The following is a 22332-nucleotide window of genomic DNA, read 5'->3' as shown; positions in this document are numbered from 1 at the left end:
CTGCGCCTCACCGTGAGGCGGGTTTTCGGCTGTTATTCCTATTATTCGTCAACGCTTCGCTTGCGCGGGGCGCCTCCTCTTTGCCCCCCAGCCGCGCCAGCTCGGCCTTGGGGAAAGGAGGAGGAGGAGGAGGAGGGGGCGGTTTTATTTTCCGGCCGACGAAGCGGAGAAGTTTGCTCCCCTCAGAGGACGCGGGGGAGAAAGCTCGCGCCTCGCCGCCGCCGCCGCCCCGTCAAGGCGAAGCGCCTGGAAACTCGGCGCGCCCCTGCAGGCGCTGACAGAACCCTCCCTTCTCTCGCCGGCCGGACCGTCGCGCCGCCCTGAGAGCCGGGTCCAGGACCGCCGCCTCGGTCGCAGCCGCAAAGCGAAGGGCGCCAACTTTTCCACCTTTCCCTCAGCGAGCGAGCGAAGCGCCTCGGCGGGAGGCAGCGCGACGGGAGGTGGGGGCAGGACCGCGGAGGGCTCCCCGCGCTTCACTGCATGGTGAGTGACGGCGTCGCGGCTGTTGAGGGTTCGGGAGGGGCGCAGAGGCTGAGGGGCGCGAGGAGCCGCCTCTTGGTTTTGAGGGGGTGGGCGGGGCGAGGGCCTGTTGACCAATGGCGAGCCGGCGGTGGGGAGGCTGGCTCCTCCTCTTCTCCCGCCCCGCAGGTGCATTGGGGGCAACTTGTGGCAACTCAGGCCAGAAGAAGGGATTCCATTTATTGCCAGTTTTCTGCATATGGTTGGGTGGGATCTAAGGAGATCCCCCACCCAGCCTTTCAGTTCTTACCTGTGGTTTCAAGCCACAGGTGAGTTCTTCTTCAGGTCTCCCTGGCAGGTTACTAGGTATACAACATAGCCAGTAAGCCCAATGCTCTTGCCGGATGGTACCTTTATGATATTGTAAGCATCCGTCTAGGGTGCGGTGGTTCGCTTCCTCTGTCCCTGCGACCCCTTTGGCTGTATCCTCCATCCATACCACCCTCCTGTGATTCTAGGCTTTGCCCGGGAAAGATACCTGCCTTGCTGTAGTTTTCTTACCATGCCCAAATCTGTGGTGTCGTCCGACTTCTGCCCCTCTTCAAAGTTCCCGAAAGACCTTGTATTCTTGTTGTTGGTAGCTTAAGGACCAAGTTGCATTGCCAGGGCACGGCCCTGCCAAAGTTGAGTGCCCTTCAGCTCTCCTGTTACCAGTGGGAGAGGCTTGCGCGCATGGGACTTTCAGCACATGTGCTCCATCTTTCCAGGGGTGCTTACCTTTGCTTTGGATGAGCTTCATAATTATTCTGAAAACTGAAGGTTCCTGGTGTGCGGAAAATAGCTATGGGAAGATGACTTTTAAACTGTCATCTTTGTGAGTTGGTTTGGTGTTAAGTCAGGTTTTGGCATGACTTTGGGAGAACAAAAACGGAGATAAATGTGTGTTGGAGGAGCTGATATGAGACTGGCAATTGGGCACTCAGGTGTAGGACTGCAAACTACAAATAAAAACATCTGAAAAGCCCTGCAATAATTCATCATGTCCTACAAATGGCATGTGTAGTGCAGTCCTTGTAAACCAACACATCTGTACCTAGATTCCAAATGCCTATATATGTAAAACTCTATATATGTAAAAGAGATGTAGCTAAAACTTATCTGCAGAAATTGTTTTGATGTAGGATTTGTGTCTCTCTGTGTGAGCACATGTAAGAAACAGTTCATATTTCTAAAACAATAAAGCTAGACCAATAAAAATAAAGGTTAGTTCCAGAACAAATTTTATCAGTAGCATGCAACTGTTGGCATAGCTTTCCCCTAGAAACAGTATCCCTGAAAGTACAAACCTTCAATAAATATTGCCACAGTAGACCATTTTTCATCTTGTTCCTATGTACCTATCAGCCATTTTTCTCTATATATTCACATTACAGCCTGAAATGATACTATATAAACTGCATATTACAATTTAACCCAGGTCCACTGGTTTGGCAGGGAAACATGGATTTTGTTGTGTGACAAATTATACGTTTTGCGTTGTGTTTTTGCAAAAAGAAGAATCCTTCGTAGAAGCTACGGCCAGAGAAACTTCTTTCTTGCAAGGCTGTTATTCTCACAGTTGCTGAAATACTTTTGACACATATTTTGACCCTTTAAAAAACCAATTCAGACATGTAAAGGATGTGGCTTGTCATGTAATTATTTTTATTTATTCCAAAATCCATAGTTGGGCAACGCCTTTAAGAGGCCCAGCAAAAAGAGTGAGAAAGCTTTTGAGTTCTTTTGAACTCCTTGAAGGGTCTGCCTTTTGGACCCTGTCTCAAATATATTGTTACGCTTCCAGTGAAATGTTGCATGTGTATGAAAGGCAAGCATATTCTTTAATCTCTCACACTAAATACATTTGTTTACTTTTGGTTGGATCATGGCCAAAGTTTTCTGTACTCCATTCATAGAAATGACAAATAATTGTTTTGTTTTTAGTGCATAACAAGTGTTTAACACTGTATGTGTTGATTGTTTTTTCTTTTAAATTGTTTGTTTTCTTTTGAACAAACAGTTTGACATTAACAAGTTTCATTCGTAAGGGCCAGCTTCCAGAACACACATTCATTTTACGGCATAATCATATCTACGTCTTCTTAGGAATAGTTCTCGTTGAATTCAACAGAGCTTTCTGTCAGTTAAGTGTATATAGGATTGCAATTTCACTAAGCAATCTTAAACTAATTCATCATGAACTCTGGAGTGATATCTAATGCTTGTCCCCATGGTAATGTGGTCTATTAAGAGTGGTGATTGTGCAAAGTTGCATATATGTTACACAAGACAGCTGGAATAGTGCATTAGCTGACAATGTGAGCTGTGAAACAAATGCCTCTGATTCAAATAGATCTCCTTAGAAGAGAGGTTGGCAACTATTTTTGGCTGTGGGCACATTTGACAATTTGAGAAGCTGTCCTGGACACCAGCACAAAATGGCTGCCATGGGAGGCATGGCAAAGTGTAAGTCATCTGCCGAAAAGACTCAGTACAAAGTCTATGACCCAACACACTAAACAGTTCATTTGAAACCATAGTTTTCAGCACCACCTGAAAACTGTTTCATAGCAATCTCAGCTGCTGGGCAGAAAGTGTGTGTGTGTGTGTGTGTGTGTGTTTTAAAGAGAGATGGAAAGGGCACCTTGAAAGGCACCAAGAACAGTGTCTAAGGGTGCATTGGGGCTTATGGGCACCATGTTGCCTACTCCTGCTTTTGGCAAACAACCCTTCAGCACTACTCTTTCCAATTGCAATTATGGCAATAATACTGGCTTTTCTTACCAGGCTGTTGTAAGGATTTCTAAGATAATGAATCAACAGAGCAATCCTGTACAAATGCTAAATGTTGTTATTATTGTTATTTGGGCTTTAAAAAAGACTAGCAGCCATTCTAGTGTATGTCATGAATATGCTTGAAAATTTTACTTTTATATATTATGTTTGACCATTGGATGGTAAATATGCCAAAGGAAACAGTGTAACTCTAATTGTATTTATTAAAGGTTCCACCCAATTATCCATTGGTGTGACGGACTAACAACCCCAGGAATTTACTACATGTTTATTGTTGTTTGGTTGACTAATTATCTTAATTTGAATTGCTTGTGGTAATAGGCATTTGGAAGCTGCTTCATATAAACAGCCAGATACTGTACAAAGTTAGGTGTACTTAAGGCCATTGGTAATCTTTACTTTGGATATTCCATATATTAAGAAGTAAGACCCATTTGGTCTTCAAATGGATGTGCTTCTAGGAAACTGTGTATAGGATTGCAGCCTAAATCTGCATAGGATAGTCCTGTTAATGTTCCAACCCTTGTCAGATTTGTAGATGAGAGTATGGCTTTTGAAGTACTGGCAGACAAGAGTTCTGTTACAAATAATTTATTATGCTAACTACATTGTGCAAAGTACTTATCCATTCTCTGGAATGATGGCAAGTATGTGGTGTCTTATAAAAGCAACATTTCTAGTATGCATGTGGTATGCATTTAACTTTATGATAAAGTTTAAGATCTAGAATAGTTTAATGAGCAACATTTTGTTGCAAGCTTTTAGTTCTCTGGAACGGGAACACATTCCACCCCCTTTCTCCTGAAGGTATTCTTGAGCATTGTGTGACAGAGTAAACTGAACTCAGTAATGCTTGAGATTACAAAGTAATACATTGACTGAGGGATTATTAGTAATTTATGTAAATGTGGCAGTGCAATACAGTATAATGTATGCATTCTATTAACTGTATGTTCTTACCTTTGCACTCCAAATCATACTTAATTATGTTATATTTTTATCCCATCTTTCTTCGAATGAGTTCAGGGAGCTTCCTGGCTAAGGAAGATCTCCCAGGTCCATTGCAAATACTCTATCCGCCACTGGCTTTCCTCTGAAGCATCAGGAAGAAACATGCATGCTAATGCAACCACTGGACAATATTTATAAACCACAAATGGCTTGAAGTGCCCATAATTGGGGATGAGACATCTTTTACCAGAAAGTTCAAGTAGCCTGTGGTTTACATCTATAGGTTTTCAAAGTGTTTCTTCTGTAGCACACTTGGATCTAATGTTGCTAATGCTGCAGTCCTATAGACAGTAAACTTAACTGAAAGAGGGTAAATTATACAATTTTGGTCACCACACCTAAAAAAGGATATTATAGAGCTGGGAAAAGTGCAGAAAAGAGCAACTAAAATGATTAAGGGGCTGGAGCATCTCCCCTACGAGGGAAGGTTACATCAACTGGGATTGTTTAGCTTGGAAAAAAGGAGGCTAAGGGGAGACATGATAGAGGTGTACAAAATTATGCATGGTATGGAGAATGTGGACAGGGAGACATTTTTCTCCCTCTCTCAAAATACTGGAACCCGGGGTCATCCCATGAAACTCATTGTTGGGAGATCCAGGACAAATAAAAGGAAGTACTTTTTCACACAGCGCATAGTTAAATTATGAAACTCACTACCACAAGATATAGTGATGGCCTCCAATCTGGATGGCTTTAAAAGGGGGTTGGATAAATTCCTGGAGGCTAAGGCTATCAATTGCTACTAGACCTGATGGTTGTGTGCTATGTCCAGTATTCGAGGCAATAAGCCTGCGTGCACCAGTTGCTGGGGAACATGGGTGGGAGGGTGCTGTTGCACCATGTCCTGCTTATTCATCCCTGGCTGATGGCTGGTTAGCCACTGTGTGAACAGAGTGCTAGGCTAGATGGACCCTTGGTCTGATCCAGCATGGCGCTTCTGATGTTCTTATAAAGGGTAACCTTACTGAGGTACAATGGGACAAACATCCCAATATACATGCATAGAGTTGACCTGCATGTTTGTATACATGGTACATTTAGGCAATGGTGAACAGGACTGCAGACAGATGTGGAATGTCATAATTTATTATTATTTTATTGGTACATTTAAAGGATATGGTTGAGATGTGGATAGGAGAACACCATTGAAAGCGATAAGCTTTAAAACTTTTAGAAATATTTTTGGACTGTATTCTCAGAAGCTTTTGAAAGAAAGTTGAGCTGAAAGGAAATCACTGTATGTGTTGTGGGGATAGATTGCAGATGCTCAGTGAACATTCTATGCTCAGAAGTATCTTTCATGGGTCCACTCACAGGAGGATTCCTGTAGCCAAACAATGAGGCTCGGATGGTTCATAAGGCAATTCAAGACGTGGACAATCTGGGGCATCTATTTTTGTCCCACGATCTCCATCTTCCCCATCTGGATTGGGACCTCAAAAAAGCAAGTAAAATGAGGGTGCATGGAAGGCAAGTTGTAAGCAAGCACAATTTGTTAGGTCATTGCACAAGATCCTTAATGATCATGGGATATGTCTGTTAAGGCATCCATTTTAGCTTCCAATTTCTTCGCTTTGTGAAGGTTGGGCCAACATGAGGTAACATTGAGGCTGGTCTTAAAGCAGCAGGCTTTTTGATAATTGAATAGCTGAATGGGACTCACATGATTGGAGGTAGTATACCTCTGAATACCAGTTCTACTGGGGGAGGAGTGACCAGAGGAGGAGATGTGTTTCCTTTTTGCCGTGCTTGTGGGCTTCCCAGAAACATCTACCTGTCTGCTGTTTAAAGCAGGATGCTGGACTAAAAATGAACTTTTAGTGTAATCATAATCCATGTTATGATCTTATTCATATGTGTTTATTGTGGTCTTATTCATATAAGTTTACTGGGTGACATGCAAGTCACATCGGATATATATTTGCTGCTTAACATTTGGTTAGATTCCTTTTCTTAGTGACTGCATTTTAAAATATAAATAGCATGCTGTCCATGAAAATGCCTGGACGTATTTGCCTATATCTTCGCCTGCCCTGCTTCAGCATATTACCTTTCTAGCTCTATTAGGTCTTCAATTGTAGCTTACAGTGATAAGACCATTTTGATTGGATCTTGTAAGTTGACGTATTGAATAATGAATTTATTCCAAAAGGAAACTGTATTTGACACAAGAAAATACTTCTGGGATTTCATGATGATGCATAGCAGAAGTGTTGAAGTGCATATAGAGATTCTGAAGGGTACAAAAAGAAGCCGTTGTCTTTGATGCATGGCATAGATTTAAGTTAAACGAGAAGAATCCATTGCCAGGAGGCACAGGGAATGACTTGAGAAATTTAAGTCAAAAAAATATGATTTCTCTACTCATGGAGATCTTATTTAGAGAGAGCTGTAATTGGTGTGGGGGCTGCATGTTATATGTTTTCCTTCAATAGTATTAATGCATTGTCAGGAAGCATTTTTAAAGACAGAATTGCTGAGCAGTAGGAAGGGTCATCCTCAAACAGGCCCTAAAACCAAATGTGCATCTGGTTAGGGGGGGAAGCTTGGGAGGTGGCAGGAGGGGCTAAATCATAGAATAGCAGAGTTGGAAGGGGCCTACAAGGCCATCGAGTCCAACCCCCTGCTCAATGCAGGAATCCACCCTAAAGCATCCCCGACAGATGCTTGTCCAGCTGCCTCTTGAAGGCCTCTAGTGTGGGAGAGCCCCCAACCTCCCTAGGCAACTGATTCCATTGTCATACTGCTCTAACAGTCAGGAAGTTTTTCCTGATACAGGGCACCTTGCAAGTGCTGCCCTCACCCTATCCTTGAATTTGCATTACCTTGGTAAGTACAACAGACAAACCTGTATTTCTATCCTCTGATGCAGGACCAAGGAAAAAACACACCACTTGCTCATATCTTGCAGCCGCTCCACCCTGGAGCTCTTTGGCAGATAATAGGGATAAAAGTTGTAAAGACACATAGGGATAAATGTTGTAAATAGGGATGTGCTCCGCTTCTAATCGGACCGGCAAATTAGAAGCAGAGCGGGGTGCTATGCCTCCCCTTAAGGCGGAGGCGAAGAGGATTGGGGGGCCAGCGGAGCGTGGCGAAGAGGATTGAGGTGAAGGCGGATCCTTCACCTCGATCTGGAGCTCCACTGGAAAGGTAAGTGGGGTTTACCGGGCCCTGCCACTGTCGCCCATGCGGCGACAGCGGCAGGGCCCGGTAAACCCCCCCTCCTCTCCCTTACCTGCCTCCGTCTGCGGTCCCTCGCCTTCTTCAATTGAGCCCGCGGTTCAACCAGGAAGTCTAGGCCGCACGGCCCAGACTTCCTGGTTGAACCACGGGCTCAATTGAAGAAGCCGACGGACCGCGGATGGAGGCAGGGAAGGCCCCCCTCTCCCTTGGTCCCTTACGGGTGGCGACGGCGGCAGGGCCCGGTAACCCCCCCGCCCTCTTCTCCCAGCCTTACCTGGCACCACTCCCCTCCACTGCGGAGCTCCGAATCAGAGCCGGAGCTCCACGGCGAAGAGGAGCGGAGTATGGGCAGAGCGGCGCGGAGCGGAGCAGGCCGATACGAAATTTTCGGAGCGGGGGGTCCGTGCACACCCCTAGTTGTAAAGACACTTAGGTATAAATGTTGTAAAGACACTTAGGGAGGTCAAAATATATTATTCCTTGCTGCATCCTCACAGTGACTGAACTTCTTTCAAGTAAACAGTTAGCTCCCGATCTAACAAAGAAAAATCAATAAATTCCGCAATGATAACTCAAGAATAAGGAACTGAAATGGGTTATTGGACCAGTCTCCCACTGGAATTAGACTGTGATCCTATGTCCCACAATGACTCTGATCAGCTGTCTTATAGTCTAGCATGCAATATAATATTGTAGTGTGGTGATGGGCACAAGATTCCTATCTTGATACTCACTTTAAATGTGTTTGTTTAGGGTATTTGTGGATCTATATTTAGTTGTTGATTCCTGTTATTTATATAGTGCAGCGGTGGGCGTCTTTGGGGGGTTGGGGACTTTATGCCCCACAAATCTCCTGTAGGCTGCACTCCTCTCAACACTGTTCCACTTAATTCGGTGGTGCCCTGGTAGTGGCAAAAGGATGTGGTGGCTTGCCACCGAAATTTAGTAGTAAGCAAACTTCCATTTCTTTGGCTGCTTTCATGAATTTCATTGCTGTGTTGGGGAAGGTGGCAGGAGCTGCATGTCCACTCCCCATATAGGCTCAGTTAAGACAACACATTAGTCAATGCAGTGTGGAAACTCCAGTCAACGTTTGGGTTTTTAGGGGGTACTCCCCACACAACATGTTCTAACTCCACCATTGTGTGACTGGGAGTTGTGTAAATGTGATGTTCAACAGTTCCTTTGCCCTCTCTCCTGCCCCAATCCTCCCGATGGTATCTCATCGGCCATTGCTGCAAAAAAGCAATCCTGGAAGCTATTCTAGAGCAGCACTCCCTCCTTTCACCGCTCTTGACAGGGAACTCTCTAGCCAGTGGGAAAAGTCAACTCAATGCAACAGAAAACTACATGGAGCCCGCCACACAACATGCAACACAATGGGTGTGCAGGAACTCTCCTCTGCACAGTGTGGATATTCTGCATGGAGTGTTTGTTTCATGGTGTTTTTCCACCAGACAACATGTTTCTCAACGGTGGTGTCAAAACACCACCATGGAGTTCTAAAACTACCCTTGAGAAATGTGTTGTCTGAACTGAGCCATAGTCAATGTGCGTTGCATTTCACTGTTAAAGTGGGTTCTCTTTTAAATACTGCTCAGATAGAACTATCTAAACAAGGCTTCTCCAGCCTACTACTTTCCAGATGTTTTTGAGTAGAACTCCCAGCATTCCTAACCATTGGCCATGCTGCCTGGGGCTGATGGGATTTGTTCCAAACATCTGGAGGGCACTAGGTTGAGGAAAGATTTAAGAGAGCATGGGATCTCTGTGTGGAAAACTTCATGGGAATGGTGGGTTTTGCAGAGGCATAGGAAAGAAGTAAGAAGTGTTATCATGAAGGCTTTCTTGTAATTTTTTACAATCATATGTTTATAATGTATCTTGCGTAAAGGGTTTCTTTGCTAAGGGGTTTTTTTTTTTTTTTGCTACATATCAACTATTTGGGGACACACGATAGTAGAATGCCTTTAGTCAGTTGGGTGCTAAAATGGTTTAGAATCATAGAATAGTAGATTTGGAAGGAGCCTATAAGGCCATCGAGTCCAACCACCTTGGCATACATGTGCATGATTCTTTAGCCAGTGGTATTTGGAAACTAATTAAGCTGAGGGGAAACCTTGAAAAAAAGAGAGCTCCACTAATCTAAAAATGAATATCTATCAAGATCAGGCCTGTTCTCCCTAGTGTGAGGGACTGGGTTTCACTCCCTCAACCAGATTCAGAGACTGAAGTAGCAGCAGCAGATGTACACCAGAAAGTAAGCGAGGAAATTCTCCAAGGCCACAGCCACAGCTAGACCTAAGGTTTATCCTGGGATCATCCAGGGTTTGCCCCTGCCTGAGCACTGGATCCCCTGTATGTCACCTAGATGAACAGGTTTGACCCCTGGACGATCCAGGGATAAACCTTAGGTCTAGCTATGGCCGTGGACTCTTCAGGAGACCAGGAGGAATCTTCACAGGAGCTCATCGGACAGGATGACCAGGCTCAGAGATCACTCTCCCCTTCCCACTGGGAATTCGTTCTTTGTTGCAGTGGGAGGGAACATTGGAGCTGAAAGACCCCAGAGTCTGCTGCAGGGTCAAGTGGGTGGAGTTGAGAGGAGGTGGGAGACGGTTTGTGAAACTGGCCAGTCAGCAGAGGCTTCACCTCCAAGACCCACCCTGAGAGAAGTATTCAGTAAAAGCCTGTTGAGCATTGCAAGGGGAAAAGTCCATTGTGTAGATAGGCACCTGCCATGCTTTGTTAAGCTAATTAAGCTTAGAGGAGAGCTCCTAGCATTCACATTCCCTTCAGGTGTGAAGAGATGTTTATTTACTGAATAAAGCTTTGTGGATTTCACGACAGACCTCTTTATTGTCTCACATCTCCGTGGGAGTTCTTGGAATCATGACAACGTCTGGATGAATCTGGGACAATACTCAGGAAAAGATGTCTGTTGTAAGCCATCCTTTCTAACTGGAGGATTTGAGATGTTTAAAAAAAATGTGGCAGCTACATTAGTGCATTAACCATCAGAATATGGATCTGTGTTTTTAACAAGTTCCATGGATTCAGGTATATGGATGCATTGCACATTGAAACCTTGCTTTGGATGAAAGCCTCATCCCTCTCTGAGGCAGAAACACAGTGCAACTGGTGATAACACATGTATTACTGAAATAACCCATGAACCAGAAATTGAAAGGCTGTATTGTAAAGGTTATGCACAGGTGGCTAGAACTCAAATTGTACGTTCAACCTTGAACTTCTCATTTGCTGCTCTCTGTGGTCTAGCAATTGGGGAGGTGATGTTTGGGAGTTGAAAGCTAGTTGCGTATTGAGCATTTATCACATGGGCATACATAGGAAAAGTAAACTAGAATTTATACTTATAAATAATAAGTCACACTTACAAAAACATGTTACAGCTTTAATATAAAGTATCTCCCAGATAACCGGAGCATAGCCCCTTCTAGATTAAAACTGGAGAGGCAGGTTATTCTTATATTTGAAAGGTGCATATATACTTTCTCCATTGACTCCCAGAACAATGAGTAACAGACTTCTCCACCTACCACTCCATCATCCTTTTTGATTACTTAGTCAGACTTTAGAGATGGGGCCATGTTTTCTTGTATTGCACAGTTTACCATGTAACAATGGACAGGTATATGGAATCTTGCTTCCTTCTGAATGTCACGGTTTGCAAACACCTTATCCAACACTCCAAGAATTTCCAGAGCAGCTAACAACTAAAACCAACAGCTGAAACATCAGAGTATGACAAAACATTGGAGTAGTGTCCATCACTTGTTTTGGGTGTCTGTGTTCAGAATAAATGTACATGTTTATTTTGTTTACTCCATGTATTACTTTTGCCCCTCAAAATGTCAATGCTATACAGCATCTTTTTCTTGAAGTATCATATGCCTATATTCTGGCTGCTGTTGGTTATTTTATTTTATTGTTAAAAAGATGGTAATGGATGTAAGTAAGCATTATTTATTTATTTATTGCAGATGTGGCAAGGGATTTTATTGAGGACGTTTTGTTTCCTGCTGACCTCCTGATCTTTAATAACACATCTTAAGAGTACCAGCTGCAATTTCTTTCTGCAGCTCTGTATAGTAACCAGGTGGCCATTCCTGACCCACATCCATTACATGTGCTAGTGAAAAAATAAATTGATTTTTGGTTTTCAGTAGCCTGTTGTTGATGCTCATAAAAAACAGGAGAAAATGACCCCGAATGTGTATGGATGTAGCGCCTTATGTGAGTTATGCCATACTTGAGTTATGGGGGAATGAATGTCCCACTTCAAATCCCCCCTTTTAACCAGTCATACCCTGTAGTCAGCAAAGGGGGCATCACAAAAGGTAAGCCCCCTCCTCTGGTCTGCCTCCCCACCTGGTAATGGGGTATGTCAGCTTTTTGTTTTGTTTTTAAAGAAGTCTGAATGTTACATAGAATCATAGAATAATGGAGTTGGAATGGGCCTATAAGGCCATCAAGTCCAACCCCCTGCTCAGTGCAGGAATCCACCCTAAAGCATACCTGACAGTTGTCCAGCTGCCTCTTGAATGCCTCTAGTGTGGGAGAGACCACAACCTCCCTAGGTAACTGGTTCCATTCTTATACTGCTCTAACAGTGAGGAAGTTTTTCCTGATGTCTAACCAGAATCTGGCTTCCTGTAACTTGAGCCCATTATTCCATGTTCTGCACTCTGGGAGGATCGAGAAGAGATCCTGGCCCTCCTCTGTGTGACAACCTTTCAAGTATTTGAAGAGTGCAATCATGTCTCCCCTCAATCTTCTCTTCTCCATGCTAAACATGCCCAGTTCTTTCAGTCTCTCTTCATAGGGCTTTGTTTCCAGACCCCTGATCATCCTGGTTGCCCTCTTCTGAACACGCTCCAGCTTGTTTGCATCTTTCTTGAACTGTGGTTATATTATTATTATTAGTAGTAGTAGTATCCCGCCTTTTGCCCAATGCTGGGCCTCAAGGTGGCCTTACAAAGTTTTAAACGTTTAAAATACACAACGAAATTATAAGACATTAACATAGATGGAGGGCCAGATTATTCTCCAAAGGCCTCCTGGAACAAACAAGTTTTAGCCTGCTTCTGAAAGTCCATCCAGGAGGAAGCCAGCCTAGCTTCCCTGGGAAGAAAGTTCCAAAGTACCGGAGCAGCCACCGAGAAGGCCCTCTTCCATGTTCCCACCAAGCGCGCCTGTGAAGATGGTGGGATTGAAAGAAGGGCTTCTCCAGAAGATCTCAAAGCATGGGCAGGCTCATAAGGGAGAATACGTTCTTTCAAATAACCTGGACCCGAGCCATATGCAGTCGTGCGCAGTGTAGTTAAGGACGGTCAGTAAAACAACATTCCGCCATGTTAAATGGAGTTACTGGGGGGAGGGTCAACCTAGCAGCCTAAAATGAAAAATATTTCAGCAATCTTTCTGAAATGCAGTACTGCCAGAAAGAAATGCTGGCTTTACAAACCCTGCGCGTTTCAGGGAGATTGCGGGAATATTGAGGGCTGGATGGGAGTTTAAAGCTGAAAAAGGGGGGAAGCATGTCTGTATCAATCTGATCAGGTACACTTCTGGGTTGGCGACTTTTTTTTGCGCACTTATAGCGCTAAAGGGCAAGCCTTCCCATGCAATCCATTAGTAGGATTGCATTCCCCTATCCAGCCCATTGATGGAATGGCCTTTCTTTTTTCAAAAGACCATTCCATCAATTTTTAATTAATTTTTTAAAATCCCCATGTTTCCCTATGGGGAATCTGATAAGCTAATGCATGCGCATCAGGATCAGATTCCCCGGATGGAGAGGGCAGAAACAGGGAGAGCACAGCCGGCGCTCATCCCCGACGGGTAAGGTTAGTGGGGTGAGGGGGCTTCCCTGGAGCCACTGCTGCAGTTCGTGTAGCGGCGGGCCCAGGCGTAGCGGGGGGGAAAACCGGGGGGTAAGTCACGCCCCCCCTGGTTTCACCTTGTCCGTCGGCGGTAGGCCCGGGTTTCAATTGAGCGCCCGGCTCCACCCGAAAGCAAGGCCGGGGGCTCAATTGATTGAAACCCGGGCCTGTTGCCGACGGACAAGGTGAGTGAACTCTGTGAGGGGGGGGTTGGGCTTGCCTGGGGCTGTTGATGCCGCCGCAGTTTGTGCTGCGGCAGCGACGGGCCCAGGCCGGGGGTGGGGAGTGGCGACTTACGTCCTCGTCCTCCGGCCGGCCCGGGTTGAAATGGAGTCCCCGGTTTCACCAGAAGTTAGGCCTTGGCCTAGCTTCTGGTGAAGCCAGGGGCTGGAGTTAAACCCGGGCCGGCCGGAGGACGAGGCGGTAAGTGATGTAGGTGAGTGGGTGGCTTCCCTGGCCCCCGCCGCTGCTGCAGTAGTTCCTGCGGCGGTGGTGGTAGGCCGAGGTGGGCTGGGTGTTGGGGTGGGGGATTCCCTGGCCGGGGGCGGGGGAGAGGAGCGACTTACCTTCCTCTCCCCCGGCCGTCCCATGATTCAATTGAGTCCCCGGCTTAACCGGAAGTTAAGGCCAAGGCCTGGGACGGCCAGCGGAGAGGAAGGTAAGTGATGGTGGGGGGAGGTTGGGCTTGGGCGGGGTGGGGGTCTTCCCTGGCCCCCGCCGCTGCTGCAGTAGTTTCTGCGGCGGCAGCGGCGGGCTGGTGTGGGTGGGTGGGCTTCCTTGGCCCCCGCCGCTGCCACCGTACTTTGTATGGCGGCGGCAGGCCAGGCCGTTGGGGGTTGGGGTGGGGGATTCCCTGTCCGAGGGGGAGAGGAGCGACTTACCTTCCTCTCTGCTGGCTGTCCCAGGATTCAATTGAGTCCCTGGCTTAACCGGAAGTTAAGGCCAAGGCCTTAACTTCCGGTTAAGCCAGGGACTCAATTGAATCCTGGGACGGCCGGTTAAGCCAGGGACTCAATTGAATCCTGGGACGGACGGCGGAGAGGAAGGTAAGTGATGTTGGGTAGGGTGGGGGTGATTCCCTGGTGCCGCCGTAGATTGAGCGGCGGCGGCGGTAGGCCAGGGAGGGCTGGGCCGGGCTGGTGGGGTGTGGGTGTGGGGCATCCGCGCGGTGTGGGGCTGCTCTAAACAAAAAAAGAAGTAGGTGGTTCTAAGTTGTTCGTCATCAGTTTTCCACAACCCCACAGTCACCTCTGCATATCCTATTCTCCATCCTGTCCTCATGGTTTATCTGCTTTGGCAGAATGAGAATTTCACTGGTACTTTCTGCCTCCTTAGGGAGGATGTGGCGTTAAGGCTGGTGAGCCTTAACTCCCAATTTCCCCACTTTTTGGTGCTTGGTGGAAAAGTGTACGTCCTTAACATTGTTTTATAAACCATAGTTTTTTTGTTTATTGAATAAGAATATGTCTCAAAATGTTGAGTTGCCAAGTGATTATAGTGAAGAACTGGTCAGCTAATAAGGTATGGGGAAGATGTCGGAAAGTTTGGGATTTTATTTTAATGAATAAAGTTGGGACTGTTATAGAGATGCATTCACACAAGGGTCTACTTTTATGAAGTCTCCAAAAAACACACAGCCCATTTGTATAGACTCTATACATATGTTTTTGGAGACTTCATAACAGTATTTATCTTTTTGGAATGCAAATAAACCTGAACTATAAATATTGTTAGTGAATTTAATATAGACTGTTTTATTATAATTTCAGAAACCTTGCATATATATGGAACTGTGTGGGGGAGGGATTAAATTTAAATGTTATGTTTGTAATATAGCACTAAAACTATTTAGAACAAACAAATACACACGAAACCATGCTTCCTGCATGTTCAAGTAAATGGGATATCTCCAGCTATAAAATGGAAAACATTTTACATCCAAAGTTCTCATTTTATTTTAACAACGTTGCGCTTTTTTATGTGTTTGGCTGTCTAAAATGCCCTATCTTTGAACCATACAAAGAGCATCTACATAAAATCTCAGCTACCACATGGTGATACCCATTTTACATTTATTGTAACAGAATTGCTTGGAATGCTCCCGAGTGTGGTTTGAAGCTAACTGTATAGCAGGTACCCAGCAGAGGAGTTAATGTATCCTTTTGATCTTTCCTTGTTGCAAGATTTTCTCGTGTATAACTCCTTTCTACTGTTTACAATTCCAATTCCGAATATCTTCAAGAAATGACATTTTGAGCATTGTGCTGTGCTCTCAGCTGAGAGAGATGGTCCATTGTCTTCTTTTTGGTCTGTGTTGTATGTGTGTGTGTGTGTGTGTGTTTTTTGCTCTTACTCCTATTAGGTAGTTTCACTAATGATGCATTTGTGAGTCAACTGCACCTTACACATCAGGCATCGTTTCCTTTCCAGATTGGATCCTTCCTTTCACTTTTCTTTGACATGTGTTCTGCTATCAGATTCCTGAAGTCCTTACATTACAGCTGAGTTGTGTCTCCAGATTTGCTGGAGGTTGTCCACACTCATTCAGTGGTGCACCTTGGCAATTTTAGATGGTCTTATAGGGCCCTGCGATGTTACACCTACACTAGGCCCACCACATAAACCCTTCTCAAGCCAAGCATCACCACTTGAAAACCTGTGGGAGGGTTAAATAAAACCTCTCCCCTAGCTATGAGGGAAACAGGTTATATATAGGATCTGATTTTAAATGTACTATGGGAATATTCTGGTGAGGGTGTTTGATAACTGTGAGGCAGGTAAATAATGCTAAACTGACACGTGGTAATTGGTAGCTAACAAAGTAATAGTAAGTTTATTGTCATGTTAAAAGCTTTAAATGAAAATATAATGCTTCCAAACCTTCCCAATCCACTCCCCAACAACCACCTCTCTCTCTCTCTCTCCCCCTCTCTCCTCACACCAATCCTAAATTCTTAGCAATTAATCTCCTCTTACTCCACAAACAATTCCAATCTCCACTCCCAACAACTACCAACCCAACACACTAACAACTGAACACTCTGACAAAACAACCCCTCCCCTCAGTCACTCTTTATATACTTCTTCCCCCACCCTACCTATTCTGTCACAAACCACACCCACTCAGTTCTAACATTCCTTATTCACCAGACATACTAATGCAGACACATACAAGACACTCAATTGTGGGGTAACACCACAGGCCCCATCTTTAGACAGCCATATATATGACTTCACTTGTGAAGCACACATTTAACATTTATGTTCTCTTCGCAAACATGCACCTCTACGGTTGTTGGAAAAATCCACAGTGGAATCAAAGGAGTTCAGATCTTTTTTGAATTTGACTCAGGGATTCCGCAATGGATTGGCTTTTGCCCTGTTGGGCATTTTCCTAACCTTCAGGAATTTTGCACAAATTTTGTTATAGAAAATTATCTCCCCACCCACCCCAAAAAAACCACTCAGAGACATAAATGTACATTTCCTCCACAGGCTAAAATGTAGAAATGCACATTTTGGGAGAAGTTGCACACTTGTGCACGTGTGAATTTGTGCAAATTCACAATTGTGAAAATTTCATTTGCGCAAATTTGAAGGGAAAAAAACTGATTCTGTCAGTGGCAGATGACAGAATAAAAGGTGCCTGGCAATCTGCATAACATAGATGAAACAGTTTGCACAACCTTATGCGCTACTACTATTCAGTGTTTTACACATTTTTCTACATTCTTGAAATAGTAGAGAAAAAAAGGGGTACTCTGACCATGTGCAGTTTCACATTTTTAAACTCCCTTAAATCATAGTATCCTAATTACTACATAGGAATTAAATCAAGTCAATTTTGGTGCCCTGATGCTAAACACATTAACTTGGGATTAAGCACCATTTTGTTTTAGATAAGGATCCAGGACAACACGCAACTACACAACTCCGCCAGACCAGTTAAGTACAAAATGTATAGTGATGATAATAGTACCATATTCACTGGAGCCTTTTGTAAATAGGGGTTTGTTCTGAAAGCCAGTCCTGTCATCTTCTTGCACAGGGGAAAGCTATGTTCTTCTCCTGTGCAAGTGCCATTGAACTGAGTGGGTTCCCCTGTGGTGTCCGCTGAAGAACATCGCTCTGGGTTGTGCCTTGAAACAATTGGATTTGTAGCTTCTTCGTGTATCCACTAATTAACTCATAAAATCAAAGGTCTGATCAGGCAAGGTGGTGGGTTGATAATGATGTGGTATTCATGCCACTATGGATATATATTCTTTTATCTGACAAAATTAACCATCCTTACTTTCTCTGCAGTTACTTAGATATGACAGATATAGTGATTGTAACATGGAACTTGCTTGATTAAAAGGAATTTCTATTAAGCGATAAGCAGGTGTCTTCATCCATTGAAGCTTCAAAGATTTCTGTAAACCTCTTTAGATGGATGGCAAGACACAATCTAACTGTACTTTTCAAAGTTAATTTCTGGTATTTTAAAACAAACAAATCGACCAAAAACTGCCCAGAACAGAGAAGCATTTCAAAATGTTGAAGATGTTAATTCCAGGCTCACAGCTTGCTGCCTCTAACTTACTTAAAGGGTGGTGTATAATTTTAATAATTACAATCGCAGAAGCTGCATGAAAACCTATTTAAATCCAGCAAAGTTGTAAAACAATGTTACAATCACATATATTCAAAGGCTGGAATGCCAGAGGAGTTGGGCTGCTTTGTGTCAAAAAGATACCGAAGTGGGTATGAAGTAAACCTCCCTGAGTAGGGCGTTCCATAACTGAAATCACCATGCCAAGCCATTGGCTGAGGTATATGCTACCATAGAACATTTACAAACATTCTAACATTGGGATGGGGCAGAGGAGAAAGGGCATTCCCAGATTATTATCTGACAAAATGTAAATGGCAGTAAAGGAAATGATGGATCAATTTGGGTGTGAAGAAACCTTGTTCAGGGAAATGGTAGGGAGTGTGTAGCCTGTACACAAATATGGAGCCTCCCCCAAACTGCATGCCACTTTATAGTCCTACTAAATCCAATGCTTCCAATCGGCTATGTCAGCTAAATGCTGTTGATAGCCCAATCCGCCCATGAGTTTATCTGGTCCTTTCTTCTCTTTATTTCTTAAGCTACATAAAAGCTGGTGGACATAGCTAAGTTAATTATGCATTGAGGATTGCAAACCTAATTTGAAAGCTGTGACTCAAGCTAGCCTTTGAGCTAAGAAGTCCAAATGGGTCCCTTCATGTGTTGCAAATAAGTTTGCAGGGAAACTTGATCCAAACCATTAATCCTTAATGGACCCCAAACTTTATCTGGTTGAGGATTGGTCTGTTTTCTCTAAGAGGCCTGAGGTCACACTGGTAATGCTTGATGGGAATGGGAAGGGAGCACATAAACGAACTAGAGTAGCACACACTGTTAAATACAAATTCCAGGTGGAAGTCCTCCCCCACCCCAACGTTTTGCAGTAAAAGAAAGGGGAAGATGGTTTCACCTTAAGAATGTAAGAACCAAGCAAGAAGGTGCCTCTATTGTAGCATCCTGCTTCCCAGAGTGGAGAACCAGATGCCTCTGGGAAGCTCCCAAGTAGGATATGAAGGGAACAGCCCTCTCCCATAGCCCCCAAGTAGGGCATGGTGGGAACAGCCCTCTCCCACTGTGAATAGTTATTCACAAACCTACCGCCTCTGATCTTTGAGGTGTTAGTAAGTCAGTGATGACTTGTAGCCAGTGATAGCCTTATTTTCATACAAAATTGTCTTAAATTCCTTTGGGGTGGTGTCAGCAGGAGGGGTTATTGCACCCCCAAGGAACAATAAAACAGTTAAATAATACAGCATTGCCAAAATAATAAAACATAAACAGGAGAGAATAGTAATAGTCCAGGAGGCCTACTGCAGAGACAAGGCCTTAACCATAAACAAATCCCACCCAAAATTCTTCCACTTATAGTTTATTAAAGATGGTATTCTATGTTAAATATCTACTATCTAAAATCAGTGAAGTGGCATGAAAAAATGGTGATCTTTTTTGTTCACATAATACTTCAATGAAATGCAAATATAAATTGATTTTATCATAAGAGAACTTGGGGGAAAAAGTGTTCAACATGAAACATCAAGCTCTGTGTTGTATATCTGATGTCTGACTTTGCCAAAATATTGGCTAATATAGGTGATATGTCAATATGTTCATTATACTACATGGTGAAAAAGTCATTATCTATTACATGCAAACTCCGATATTGAAGCAATTGACCGACTTATAGAGTGCCTTGCGAAATTATTCACACACATCCCTTTGACTTTCCCACATTTTGTTATGTTACAACCAGGAGTTAAAATGGAGTTAATTAGGATTTCTTCTCACTGATCTACACAAAATAGTCCATAATGTTGAAGGGGGGAAGGAATCTGCATGTTTTACAAATGATTTACAAATACAAAACTGAGAGGTCTTAATTGCATAAGTATTCATTCCCTGTGCTGTGTCATCACAAAATACGTTCTGATGCAACCAACTGCCTTCAGAAGTCACATAAATAATTGAATGGAGTTGATCTTTGTGCAATTGTCACATGATCTCAGATAAAATACACCTTTTTAAGAAGACCTCAGAGTTTGTTGGAGAGTGTTAAGAAGACCTCAGAATTTGCTGGAAAGTGTATCTAAACAAACACCATCATGAAGTCCAAGGAGATATCAAAACAATTCCAGGATACAGTTCTAGTGATGCACCAGTCAGGGTTGGTGTACACATAAATAATCCCAAACTCTGAACATCTCCTGGAGCACCGCTAAATCCATTATTACAATGTGGAAAGAATATGGTACAACCATAACTCTGCCTAGAGAAGGCTGTCCACCAAAACTCAGTGATGGGATAAGGAGGGCATTAGTCAAAGAAGCAAGCAAGAGCCGCTGATGGTAACCCTGAAGGAGTAAATGTTGCATTGTTAAGAAGGCATCATCATATCCAGGCAGACCATCTTCAGTTGTCAAATGCTTCTGTACAATAAATATTTGTGGCATACTTAAAGCAAAAAAAAACTAAACCAGCTTTCCCCAACATGGTGCACTGCAGATGCATTGGATTACAATAGCCCCGGCCAACATGACCAATGGTCAGGAATCCTGGGAGTTGTCATCCAAAATATCTCCATTTTTGGGGATGGCTGAATTAGAGCATTCCAAACAACTTATATGGTCTGCCTTGGTTCCCTTGATCTCAGAGCTGATCCTGCTGGGCAGCTCTTTACTTAGTGGGTGTATAATTATTCTGGGCTGCTCCTAAGATGAAGCTACCCCTCTAGAGAGATGAAGGGTTTTTCAGTTCCATCAGAGGTGACAGGCGCCATTCCCTGAAGTCAGGGTATATTGCTGATGCAAATGTTTTATATATTAGCAGTTTAAATTATTTATTAAAGCTGTCAACTGGCAAGGGGGAAATTGAAACGGAATTCTGAATGAAATGTTATCTTTCCATGTAGCTGTGATTTTGATATTTCAGATTCAGTTGCTTATAAAATAGCAAGTAGGCTCTGCACTATCCTCCCTGCTCCATCCAAACAGGAGGGGAGATAGATGAGCATTAATAAAAAGAAAAGGCAGTCTGGCTAGTCAACAGCCAGACTTTTGGCCTCTAGCTTTGGGATTTGGTGCTCATTATGATCAAATTACATGCAACATTCATCCTATGTTTTGCTCTTCAGGGCACCTCTTTTTCTTTCAACTATAAACAGTGCAAACCAGATCGGGATCATGCTGTGGAGTAGGGGGCTCTTGCGCTTTCCCCCTGCCAATTGGGTGTGGGGTTCCTGCTGTTTGCATGAGTGGAAGAAGAGCCACCATAGGAGTGACTGGGGCTTTTTTCCTCATGCAAATTTCAGTTGTGTGTGGTCCTGATCTGAACTGAGACCGTAATGTGATAGTAATGGACTAAATTCCATTGAGTTCCAGTACTGGGGAAAAGGTGGGATGTTGTTGTTGTTGTTGTTGTTATTATTATTATTATTATTATTTTCTAACCCCCATACCAGGGTCCTGATTCACACCCACACCCACCACTTCCACTATGGTGGCTATTTCAGAAATAGGACAAAACAAGGACAAATCACATGGTTAACATCACATGTAGTTTGACCAGTAGTTGTGAACCCATTTGGATTGGGTAGGTAATGGATGTGATGTGCAGCACTGCCCATTGTGTGTAGCTTTCTTGTGTGACTTTTAGGTTGGATGGCACTGAAAATAATGAAACCACAAGTTAGGTTGCTTCTTTTACACTTGTGTAGCAAGTCTTCACTAAGCTGCTGAACAAGGACCAACTTCAGACCTGATGTGAATATACAGGTTTTTGCTGTGATTTTCAGTTCATATCTGAGCTCATCATTTAAAATTTTCCATAGGGGGCGATGCTATCTTGGGGGCAGTGTTGAAAACTAAAATGGTGGTTCCCAGAGCAAATAGGTTGGAAAAAACAAAATGTTCAAAGGTTGAATAGGACAGATCCTGTAGGGTGCAGGGGACTCAGCAGCTGCGCAGTGCTCCATACTGACACTGGGCCTGATGCACCGGCTCATCTTGTTCCCACTAGGTATGTACAAATCAACAAAACTCACAATTAATGAAGTTCTCCAAATTTCAGTTTGAATCTAGCTCTCTCTCAAGTCTGTATCAGATTGAGAGCTTTGATTTTTTTCCCTTTCCCCATAAAAATCCGTGTGTATTTTTTAGGGGTGTGCATGGACCCCCCGCTCTGCCCCGCGGGCCGATTCGAAAATTTCAGATCGGCCCGCTCCGCCCCGCCCATACACCGCTCCTCTTCGCCGCAGAGCTCCGGCTCTGAATCGGAGCTCCGCAGTGGAGGGGAGTGGCGCCAGGTAAGGCCGGGAGAGGAGGGCGGGGGGGGTTACCGGGCCCT

General features: G+C 44.0%; 1 protein-coding gene across 7 annotated transcripts in view; it reads left to right on the top strand.

Annotated features, from left to right (window-relative positions):
* Window positions 1-437: 437 nt before the first annotated feature.
* Window positions 438-22332, top strand: part of RBFOX1 (RNA binding fox-1 homolog 1) — a 1470150-nt gene continuing 1448255 nt past the window's right edge. For 6 of the 7 annotated variants that reach the window (XM_063143444.1, XM_063143446.1, XM_063143439.1 and 3 more), the window contains exon 1: window positions 438-483. In XM_063143444.1, the coding sequence (XP_062999514.1) occupies window positions 481-483 (3 nt within the window). In that variant the 5' untranslated portion in view covers window positions 438-480. The remainder of the gene's footprint in view (window positions 484-22332) is intronic. The other variant, XM_063143441.1, reaches the window with a different exon arrangement.

Source organism: Elgaria multicarinata, chromosome 17 (genome assembly GCF_023053635.1).
Source record: "Elgaria multicarinata webbii isolate HBS135686 ecotype San Diego chromosome 17, rElgMul1.1.pri, whole genome shotgun sequence".
Classification (NCBI taxonomy): Eukaryota; Metazoa; Chordata; class Lepidosauria; order Squamata; family Anguidae; genus Elgaria; species Elgaria multicarinata.
Note: the sequence above shows the minus strand (reverse complement) of the source record. Positions and strands in the feature narration are given on the sequence as shown.